This window comes from Aulostomus chinensis, chromosome 2, assembly GCF_037954235.1.
Source record: "Aulostomus chinensis isolate RoL2024-O1b breed Wild chromosome 2, RoL_Achi_v1.0, whole genome shotgun sequence".
NCBI lineage: Eukaryota > Metazoa > Chordata > Actinopteri > Syngnathiformes > Aulostomidae > Aulostomus > Aulostomus chinensis.
This window is the reverse complement of record NC_141321.1, coordinates 25320598-25332604: the sequence shown is the minus strand read 5'-3', so window position 1 is coordinate 25332604 and position 12007 is coordinate 25320598. Positions and strand designations below refer to the sequence as shown.

The 12007-nt window shown below is 41.2% G+C and overlaps 1 protein-coding gene across 1 annotated transcript in view; it reads right to left on the bottom strand.

Annotated features, from left to right (window-relative positions):
- ush2a (Usher syndrome 2A (autosomal recessive, mild)) overlaps nt 1-12007 on the bottom strand; it is a 195230-nt gene that overhangs the window by 68389 nt on the left and 114834 nt on the right. Inside the window, exons 51-58 of the mRNA XM_086187178.1 lie at nt 9521-10053; nt 9167-9336; nt 8918-9084; nt 8687-8775; nt 5496-5824; nt 3982-4137; nt 3195-3358; nt 2718-2927 (exon numbers count right to left, since the gene is read on the bottom strand). Coding sequence (XP_086043304.1) covers nt 2718-2927; nt 3195-3358; nt 3982-4137; nt 5496-5824; nt 8687-8775; nt 8918-9084; nt 9167-9336; nt 9521-10053 — 1818 coding nt within the window. The remainder of the gene's footprint in view (nt 1-2717; nt 2928-3194; nt 3359-3981; nt 4138-5495; nt 5825-8686; nt 8776-8917; nt 9085-9166; nt 9337-9520; nt 10054-12007) is intronic.

Sequence of the window (12007 nt, the reverse complement as noted above, 5' to 3'; positions counted from 1 at the left end):
ACAATTGAATCAAACAATAGGATCATGCACAGCTAGAAGAAGTGAAACATAATCATGATCAAATATATGTAATGAACTGCAGCATGAAACCAGTGTTCCCAGCTAAACATATTAAAAGAAGCTATATAATGCCACAATTGCTGCACTAACAGCAGGACAAAGATATCCTCAAACCATATTCTTTTGATCACTGCTTGTAAAATATTTTACACAAAGTCCACACCACTAAAATTTCCCAAAACAGCGATGCATTACTGATCATACAGGCTAGGCTTACAGAAGCAAGTCTTTAAATACATTAGAAATGAAAGGTGACACTTCCTAAAATCAACCTGCGCAGACATTTTCTGAATAAAAGCTTCTTTCTTCGTTTGGTATCAGAAGTTTACAATGCGAGGAGAAAACCTACCAAATGCATCAGATATCAAATGAAACTGAGCTTCATCAACCATTGAGATGTGTAGATGTATTTGTATTGGTGAGAGACTGATAGATTCGTAGGCATGCTTTTATTCGTACAGTAGGACAGCGAGACTCTGTGTCTGCTACAGAGAGGTCGACCCTGTGTTAGTGAGGGAGGGAGAGGGAGTGGGACCACCTGTGTGTCTGTGTGTAGCATTGCATTGATAATGCCATCTAGCAGTAAATGAAATGTAGAGCAGCGTGCGGGGTTTAGATAAGTGCACTGGCAACCAATGAATTGGGTTAAATTCTCTTAGCTGAGTGCGTTTTCACTTAGAATAATTAGAATATGATCAGCTGACCGCCTCTCTATTTCATGGCTAATAATATTGAATTGGTAGAACACTTCCACATTTTCTTTTTTTCAACTGTATTGCTTTGTCATATTGTCGCTCTTCCTGTCCATTGCTTTGTTTCTTTCCTCCATGAAACTCGCTGTCAACACAATTGCAGTCCAACTTTATGATTAAACCAAAAGTCAACATAAACAAACTGCCCCACTCTCTGAGAGTGTTCCATGGGGATAGATGTAATGTGGGAGTTTATTAAAGAAAGTGGAAAAGTGAGGGAGTGAATAATGATGACAATGAATGACAGGGGAAAGTATAACAAACAGAGGGAGAGTAAAAGATAATATGTGAGACACAGGACAACGAGCAGGCACTTGGAGCACATACGCCTACCTAGGAATCATCACATCAAGAGCAGCTCTAAAATCTAAACCATTGTTCCTCGACCTGAGTTCTATTATCCTGCAAAATATCCTCAAACTCAAGTAACAGCTTTTTTGAGTTGTTGTGCTAACGACAGCCAAACTGATAAAACAAAACTGGCAATCACCTTTTTGGTAGAGTTACTAAACAAGTCAAAAGACAATTAAACTGTTTAGGGATTTCCTCATGATGACAGTTTATAACACAGTTGGCTTATAATCGTGACTGGACAAGTGAGAACGAGAGGCAGGTGTCCATTGTTCAAAGTTGTGACGTAGAAAGCAGAAATCATACAAATTTAAACTCTCAGACGAAATAAAAATGCACTCAGCTAAGAGGAGTTAACCCAATTCATTTGCTGCAAATGCACTCACCTAAACCCAACCTACTGCTCTACATTTCATTTACTGCAGGATGACATTATCAATGCAATACTGCACACAGAGCCTCTTTCAATCACACAGACACAGACACACACCAAGTAGTCCTGATGTTAGCATTGCCCTATAGATTGCAGACCATGTTAAGATGGTTGGTAGGGTTGAGCTGCATTAGGTAAAATATATTTGTGTGTGTGTGTGTGTGTGTGTGTGTGTGCGTGCACTCTTATGGCTGTAAAGTAATGAAATTACCTCCAGAGCCCTCTCAGTTAAACGAGCCATGCTTTGCCTTTAGCACCTAATGATTTTCTAATGTTTTTAATGCACTTTTTATTATACTGCTCAGATTAGTGAGAAAAAGAAAGGGCTCTGACATATGATTATATTGTGAAAGAGATAGAACTGATGGTCAGAGGGAAGAACTGAGAAGACAATAGAGAATGGAAACAACAGCGTAAACCGACGCTGACATGTGATCACGGACAGTAGAGGGATTAGGAAGACAAGTGAATTTGTGATGAAAACCTGCGATATTGACAGTAAAGCTGGAAAAGAAGTAGCAGGACTACTAAGGGGTTTTAATCATCGTCCACATAAAACTCAATTCTAATGTGGATTTTTTTTCTTTCTTGACAAATATTAATCCACTATTCAGAGACAGCTTAAAAAGCCGTATTAATGAATTGTATTGCAATGATGGCAGTGGATATTTTGGCAGAAATTTTCCATAAATTATTTCACTTTTTCAAGTTCAGATTAATAAAATAGTCAAGGTAAATAAAAGCCCTAACACATGGGAACAGCCATGTTTGCTGTCTTGTCAGACAGGGAAAACACAATTTGTGTGTGTTTAGCTGTGTATACAGTGTGTGTGTGTGTACAGTTTGTGTGTGTGTGTGTTGCCAACAAGTATTTTACTACACCTTAAATCTGCCTCACATGCACACTATGTATTGATTTCATGCCTCACTACATGATGTATTTAACATCTCCTGTGAAGCACAGTGACACGGGGAAATGCACAAAGACACTTCCACTAGATGTATCGAATTTACACAGTTATCGCCACAAACGACGCTCACGTGAACACTTAACAGAGGATAAACTTATCAATTGCCAAACCTCCTTTTCTACTAAGATAATTCTAAATATATACACATACCTCCATCTGCTGTTGTGACAATAACGCTTGATTTAGTTGTATTATGTGCTCCGTTAGACACCTGTAGTGACACCAAATAAGTGGAACTGGGCCAAAGGTCACTTATCACTGTGGAGACAATCTCAGGGTGAAAGAAGAAATGTTGTCTTGAACTGGTGGAGTCGACTGTGACAAAGTAAGATTCCACCTCTCCTTGCAGTTCATGTAAAGCTGAGAAAAAAAATAAAGACAGAAGTAGAACAAGCAAGGAGTTAAAATGCGTCTTCATATTGCTTTATTCAATTTAACTTTTGGTAGAAGTTGAATCAGATCACCATAGACATGTTTTCATAAGTGTACAATCACCAGAAATTAAGAATCTGCCTGATTATATTAGCTAGAATGAACCCTTTCATCTGCAGGAGCAGGTCCCGCACAGGTCAGAACTAGATGTCACTGGATCCAACACACATTACAATTACAGCCTGGGAGCCTTACAGGGTTGTGTCCAGTTGACCCAGATAGCAGTGTGATTGACAGCATGGGCAGAGAGAGAAGGAGGGTGGAGAGGAATCCCGGCCAGGGTCATCCCAGTAGCAATCTCTCCTGAAGAGAAGCCCACGTCATTGTGGACCAGCAACTGGTACTGGTAACGGGTGAATCTGATGAGACATGATTTCACTTGGTCATGACAGAGTAGTGAATGGATTATTTTCCCATGTTAAACATAATCCACATACTAATTAGTCAATAAAACCCATTCCTGACTACAAGACTCAAACACTTTCTCTAATCAGTTATTCCAATTGATAGAAAACAAAAGGATAGTGCTGGGATAAATTGGACCATGATTTGATTTCAGCTATCCATCTGTAAATTGACTTTTGGTTCTGCCACTTTACAACAAACACAAAAGTGCTTTCTAAGACGTCAGTAAAACAAACCGACACTGTCCCTGTATCTGTTGTTGAAAAGTGCTGACACTGAAAGTTTGTCAGTTGACTACTTAAAAAAATCACAGTAGAGACACAAACTCAAAAAGAGCACAACCGGAGCCGTTTAGCAAGCATAGAGGGAGGGAAAAAAAAATCAGCTTCCGCCAAGTGCCAAACTGAGATTAGGGGACGCTGTGTGAAAAACAATTTAATTCTTTGGGATATTTGCTTAATGTATCTTTGAGCGGTATTAAAAGATCGGCATCAGCGGCAGCTCGCCGATCGGCTCTGCACACACGGTTTTGCTGCGGCGCCAGCGTTTGCTCTAGAGCTCATTTCAGTAATCTCACCTGCTTAGGCCTTTATCTTGGTAGAACAATTTGGTGCCGGAGTAAACATGGAGCCAGCGATGGAGATCTTCAGAAGGGGGAGGGGATGTGGCTGTTACTATGGGGACTGTGGTGTTGGCCAGGGGCTGGTAGGTTTTACGTCTGAGCAACTCATATCTGAAGGGGAAATTTGAATAAAAGAAAGCACACACACATGGCTGGATGTTTAGGAATGTATTAGCGCACATGCATAACTTTGTCTGCTGGTGCGAGCACACAAACATACCCACAATTGAATGCACACATGCCAGGATACAGAGACACAAAGTTACACAGTTTTCAACGGATTCTTCTCCTTATCGCTCATTTCTTCCTCTTCTGCCTGTTTTTCATCATCTCTGTTCTTTCCCTATATCTCCTTCCTCTCAATCCCTCCCTCTGTTGTGTTTTTTCTGCAGGGTTTGTGTTTTCCTCTCCCCACAGTCATGCTAATTTCTGCTGTAATCAGAAAAGAAGGGCTTAATGCCACCTTTTAACCAACCCACTTAGACAAACACACAGAGCTGAGCTGAGCAGAACAGAGAGATGGGCTCATGCATTTTAATTGCCTGCAAGGAAAATGGACCTTTATTTTAGGCCTAATTGTTGACGGAGTAGAACAGGACAGAACAAAACCAAAGAAAATGCGCATTAAGACTGAAGGTACACTGATTAAAAACTGCACAACACTTAACTCCCTGCGAGGACACTCATGTGAGCAGCTTGTTAACGCGTCTAAGTGATTCAGCATCTGTTGAACTTTTCCAGAATGTGATGCCAACATGCTGTAGATTTCAATATTGATTGTCTTGTTTCTAACTTTAAGTTAAATCGAATTAATATAAAAGCAGTTGAAAAGAATATGCTTAATAATAATCACACAATAAGCTCTTTACTATTTGTATGTTGGGTGCATGACTGCTTGTCCAGATCTATTTAAAACTTTTTTCTCCACCTCTTTAAAATGCAGCAAAGCAGGGGATGCAATTTGTTGCTTTTTCTACACGTTCAAAGAACTTTTCCTGAATGATCCAGAATTGGTGTATTATAGTAAATCTGCACCAACAAGATTCTTAAATGTTAGAAACAATCATGTTGTCTGATCAGGTGTTTGAACAGATAGCAGCTCCAGAGAGGTGCAGTGAATCTGTCCTGGACACGAATTGAATTTCAAATTGATTTCAGTCAATCTACAAGAGTAAATTTAGAATAAAAGAAAAATTCTACTTAGCAGACCTTTAACATATCATCCTGTCGCTGTGTCCTTATTGTTGTTGTTGTTTTTTAACTGACAGTCTTTCACTGTGCGTTGTAGCATAATTCTCTCAAAATTCTCTGTGCAACACATTACAGTAGTGCACTACTCTCCCTGTAGTACTCGAGCATTGTGGGAAAAGACATGTAATTATGACGAATTACCATGTTTTCATTCCAAAACCAAGTGTTATTTTTGTCAGGAACTAACCATGTTATCTCTTTAATATCGCTGATGTTACCTGATGTTACGTCCATTGGGCCTGCGTGGTGATTGCCAGGAGATAGCGAGGAAGGACTCACTCACTGCCACTACTGACAGTGGTGAAAGTCCTTGGGGACTTGTGGGTAATGTGGCAGCTGGAGTGGGCAGGCTCTCTGTGCATCCTCCAACATGTCCACCTCCTTCTGAACATGCCAACACTGTAATAGTGTAGTTTGTGTAAGGAATCAGATCTGTGATCGTCACATTGAGCTCAGACGCATTGTCATGGAAGACTCTGGGTTCTGGGAGCCGGATCTCATAACCATGGATTTCCCCATTGGGAATAAAAGGAGGAGACCATGTGACCTGCAACATAAGAGTGTTAGACTTAAGCTTTGGGCTCTTCTTTTAAAAAAAAACAGTGCTTGGATAAATGAGAATAGTAAAGGGAAAAACAAAGTCTCCGTTCACTTAATCCTTTTTAACTGCCCTATCGCTATCCAACAAAGCAATCTCATTGGTTGGCTGGTCATTTTAAATATTCTTAGCATGCTGCGGACAGCAGAAAGCTTTTAGATGGATGAACTCCAGGAAGTCATGGCATCCTGCGTGTGTGTGTGTGTGTGTATGCATGTGCAGGGTTTACAGTGTGTGCTGTTGCAAACACATATCTGCATCAGGACTGTGAAGCTGGAGGTGCTATCATGCAGCAGGTAGTATTCTTGTGTGCATCGTCATATGTGTGTGCGCTCTCAAATCTCTTGCGGGGAAAGATAACTTGACTTTGACTTGAGCAGACGATTCCTTTCATCACATTTAAAACAGGGACACACACAAACACAAGCGCACACATGCACATACACCATGCTAAAATAATGAAAGCAGCTGGTAATGGAATTGCTGCATGCAAAAACAAAAGCTTGCTGATGTTGAGCACTGCATCTGATTTGGAAACTGTTCTGTCCGTCAGCATTTTAGGGTAAGGATGAAGGTAACTGTCACACACACAACTAGTAAAGAGACACATATACAAATTTAGAAGCTCTTTATGTCTGTATTTACAGATATTTAACACAATAATTGTTTTGTTGACGCATCCATGTCAGCTCATGATTGCACATGCATCAAGCAATAAAATGAACACATACATTAGAGAGCTGTGTGCTCTAACACACTTATGAATACAAACTGTCATGTACAATAACTGATCAGTTCAGAGATTCTTGAGACTTATGAGTTTAGGTGATTAGGTGGTCGAATGTTGATGAGAATATTATGAATGGATGTCAAGAATAATTACTTCTCATGCAACCTTGATATTCATTTAACAAGTGACACTGTAAGGTGAAATAGGACACATGCCCCCCCCTCCCCACACACACACACACACACACACACACACACACAAAGCCACATATGGGCAGGGTCATGTTGAGTTAGGTAGCTCATTTCCCAAAGTGCGTGTTGGGTGTGCTTTGTGGTAGAAGTCATTTACAGATTGAATAGCCTGATGTAATCTGGAGATGGTGAAGACAGCAGAGACCCTGGGCTGACACAGACCACTGGGGCTAAGGCCAGTACAGTCTCTGTGTGTCTGTTTATATGTTTATGTGTATATGAGTGAGAGAGAGAGTCAGATGATAAAGTAAGGCAAACCAGAGAAGAGCGAGAGAGACACAGAGAGCGAGAATAGGTGTGAGTGTGAGGACACGGTGCATGTCTTTGTGCATCTATGCCATTGTATCAAAAAAGGTACTGAGAGTGCTTTTCAGCAGACAATACCACTATTCAATTTAACTGTGTGTGTCAGTGACATGACTTCAGTTTAAAGGAAAATAAGTTCAAATTGAAATCTTCATTGGTGACTTTTGCAGATTTGAATAATTACATGATTCACCAAAATCTATGAATAGTCAGGGCAACTAATTATGTCTTCATTTAGTGTCTGACTTATGGGTCCAGTGAAACTGTTTCTTTTCTCTTAAGTTTGTTGAATTTTTTTTTTACTTGAATCAAGTTTGATTAGCTATTTAGCATCAATTGTATATTCCAGCCAAAACTTTGTGTACTTTTAGTGGAAGCAGAGGAAAAAAGAGGGAAAAAAAGACTTTCTTTTCCCACCAGGTGTTCTTGGGCCTTTTTTTTTTTTTTTTGGTCCCTGCACTGAAACATTTTTTCGTGGAATGAATTCAAAGACTCGCTAGAAGTTTCTGCAGCAGCAGGTGAGGTGGTATGACATTACGGAAGATCAATTTTGAAGATGATTAGTGAAATTCAGAACGGCTGGAAAGGCATTTGCATGATTAAGTGAGAGCAAAAGTATGGGTGAACCAAAGCCTGAAGGATAAAAATACAGAAAACGGACTTGAAAACATAGATGGGACAATAGTTAGGTAGGAAAGAAGTGATAATGCAATGCTGAGGAGAAAAGAACATTAGACTATTGCAAGAATGAAGGGAAATACTCAAAATCCTCTGTGTTGTCAAGGTCAATTGGTAACCAGGAAGCGGCCTGCCTGCCTGTCCAATTAGCATCAACCAGGAAGGAACACTTTCCTTCTTGGATCTGTGACCCCTAAAGCTGTGCAGCTGCAGAGATGACAGGGGCGGCTCTGAAATAATGACGAGCATTAGCATTTTTCTGCTGTTAGCATTAGTGCAGGGCTATGAGTGAATGTGTGTGTACGTGTGCATGCATACAATATTGTTTCTGTGTCTTTCATTGATAGGCCTTGATGTGGGATTAGCTAGCGATGGAATTTAACTCTGGCCCCTCCTTCAAAATGGCCGACAGGAAGGAAGCTGTCTTAGACAGGGTCACAGCCCCTCCCATTTTCTGAAGGGGACCTTGAGTTGAATGTTTTTATTTCTCATTAAATCCTACGAAGGGAAGACGGAGGAATCAGTGTGACATTGCTTTGTCTTTTCTGTGCTGTCAAACTCAGTGACTGGAGAGATTCTCAATTAAGTTGAATGTACTTTGAGTGTCTTTTCAATTCAAAGATGCTAAAACATTTTTTGACACATTTTTTTCTATCTGGTTAAAGCATAATTATATGTTGTAATTTATAATCAAGAGTGGCATTGGCTGCATGGATTACATTTCAATCCCTGAGCCAGGAGATTCATCAGCAATTAATGAACTGTTCAGATCTTGAAAAAACAAATTTACTGACCTGAGATCTCATTTGCGCTCATCTACTGAAATTCAAAATTAGTTTCCCTTACCTGGAGTGACTCTGGCCCCAGGACTTTTACTCTTGGTGGATTCAGGCCAGCTGGCCGGGAAGGTCTGGTGGTGATATTGACCCAGGGTCCTGCAAATATGTATCAATGCAACAGTAAAACTTTTCTGCTACACAAGAGGTGAAGCTTTACTGAGGGGAAACATTCATTTCTAGGGTGGACATGGAGCTTGCCTGTGTTTATTTCCTAATGAACCCAGTATTACACTCATACCTGTAGAGCTCCCAGCCTGATTATGGAGCACAAGTCGATATTGGTAGTTAGTCCAGGGGCTGAGAGCTGATGAAGAATCCAGAAAGGATAAAGGGGGGTTGTCTGGTGGAAGGTGGCCTACTGTGGAGATTTGTTTAGTCCCAACAACTCTGCGCTCAATCAGCCACCTACGCCCAGCGAGATACAGCGGTAACAGATATTTACACCGATGTCACAGTGGGATGATATGTATAGAATGTGATCACTCACCGCTCAAGAGGCCCATTGCTCCTCTCTGGTGCACTCCAGGACAAGAGAACGGAGGTTGGAGTGTCAGAATAAACATGAGGAGCAGGAAGTCCTTCAGGGGGAGCTGGGAGAGTTCGGAAGAGCTGAGATGTCCGAGACACTGAACATCCCACAATGGTGCATGCTTCCAGCTAGATGAAGGCAACAATATTGTAATATTTTAATATGATCTTTGTATTTAATTAATAAAATCCCCTGAGGTAAAAAGTGGAAATGCGATTAATTGTTATTTTTTGGTCAGCAATCTAACTGCGTCTCAAAGAAGGGTCACAGTAACATAGTGTTCTACAAACAAGTCAAAGTCACTAATTGTACCTGGAGGTTGTAGGTGTGGTAGGGTAGGAGCTCGAGGAAAGTATAGCTGGTGATGTTCCCTGAAACAGTGACTGAGAGAGGGGCTAAACCTGAAATGGACTTTAAAGAACTGGATGTGGGTGTTTGTAAGATGTCTTTGTTTGCTACAGTATCTAATCGGGTATAGTTGTATTGAGGGTTTGACAGTAAGAGGCTGTGACTGGAGTTAGTACTGGGTTCAAGAGGTTGGAATGAGATAGAACCACTGGCTTGACTTGTGTTGCCTGCATGAGTAGAGTCCATCTGATTATGCTTTGAGGAGAGGTATCCAGGGTTTGGTGCTGTGCTTGGGTTAGGAGTCATGATTGAATTGTGTCTCATGCCAGTGCTGGAGACTGAGCTGGGTTTGGAGTGTAAAGCAGAGACTGATGTGAGATAAAGATGGAGTGTATAATTGGTTATGATGCCATTTGGTTGGGAGGGAGGAACCCAGGTGACTGTCACACTTCGAGGATGGAGCCCTGTGACCGCTGGAGTGTCCACTGGACCTGGACCTGATGGGAAATAAAGAGGTGGGACATGGTGGGCAAAGAAGAACAAAAGAAGAAACACAACAAGATTGTATTGGTTGTGTTGTTGCAAGCATAACTCAATCCATACATCTAGAATGGCATCAGAAGGGCAGCACGATTTTTTTTCCCTATTCAAGGAAACTGAATAGAATCTCCTGGCCTTTCTCATTTTCCCTTGTCTCTAGGTGACAACACGTGGGTTTGTTGCTATGTTTTAATTAGATGGACCAACAACAGCAGTGAAGTCCAGAGGTTGCAAGCACAAAACCCTTTACACCTCAGCTGAGTCTTCAACTTATTAATTTATAATTGATCTACTAAATGGCCACTCTACTTTGTCTGCCATTGGCTTTGACGCCCATGCAACTAAAACGTATACATACACACAGGTAAAAGCATATTTACATGATTTGTTGTTTACTATTTACAAAGAGGATCAAAAATTTGGCCATAGATATGTCAGGAAGCCAAAGTCAAACATTAAACCATTAAACCTCACTTTAAGTAAAAGGAAGGTGTGGTCTCTGAGGTTCTGAGGTTTTGTGTGTTCAAGCACACTGCCATTCAGACCTCCATCCCTCCATCCATTTTCTATACCACTTATCCGTTAAGGGTCATGGGGGCGGGGGCTGGAGCCTTTCCCAGCTGACATTGGGTGTGTATGGTGTGTGTGTGTGTGTGTGTGGGGGGGGGGTTCACCCTGGACGGGCCACCATCAAACCAGCAATCCTTTAGTTGCGAGACGGCCACTCTACCTCTGAGCCATGCCGCCACTGCCATTCAGACCTCCAGGTCTTAATTTCTAATTTCCAGAACTATTATTAAGTATTATAGATATATGAGGGCCCAGGAACACACATATGACTTGCATATGTACCTACACAAGATGAGGAGGAGGGATATTTCACCCCACAGTAGCTCATTTGAAGGTAATACCCCCACCCCCTCCTCCCATGGCATTTACATCCCACTGTACTGCTCTATAATGGACACACACAGATGCATGTCCGTATACAGTACATAGACACACACTCTTCCCACTATAACACACACTCACATGCCTACACCCACAGTGATGCAGTAGAGCAGTAATGGTGCTGTGTGAAGGGCAAGCAGATCAAGGTGACTGAGCGGACTGAGAGAGCGTGCTGCGTCGCTAAGTGCTACTGCTAACCGCTAACGGCTTTCCCAGATGGCGGTGTGTGTGTGTGTGTATGTGGGTGGGTGTGTAAGAGGAAGGCGGAGAGAGAGCAAGAGAGCTAGAGAGTGAGAGAGGGAGAGAGAGAGGAAGAAGATGAGCGCTTCAGTGTGTGTGTCTGCATGACTGTAGGTAAAGTGTACAAGCATGTATGCGTGTAGGCATGCAAGACTGCAACGCTAACATTGAACTCGGCATATCTTAGTTCTGCTCCAAGTTAAAAATGAGTTTGGCACTTGTAAGACTCACTTCTAATAGTTTCTAATCCTTTATTTCATTATGAAACTGTGTACTAGTACTACTCCCATATTTAAAATAGCCTGAGAATGTTTCATTGGGGTTATCCTTTATAAAACAATATGAATTATATTCCATTTTATCAAGAGGACACCCTCAGGCATTTATACTATGAAATGACTATGCAAAATGGCTGTAGCCCAAATATTTATGGAGAATAATTCTGTGCGGTTATTGTGGAACTGACATCCACCCTTTCTTCATACTTGTGTATCTGATCATAAATTAACCTTTTAATTTTTTTGATATACTCGTGTTTTGCTGCCTTGCAATATGAGAATTTAGGTATTAAGCGCATGACATTGAGGGGTTCTGGGAATTTCCACCGCTGGAGGCTTTGGGTGGGTGTTCATATGGACTTCAAATGTAAAAGATAACATGAAGCTTTGTTAATTTTACAGTTTAAAATTGCCACCCCCAACAGCCTGCCCTTCTTTCCTT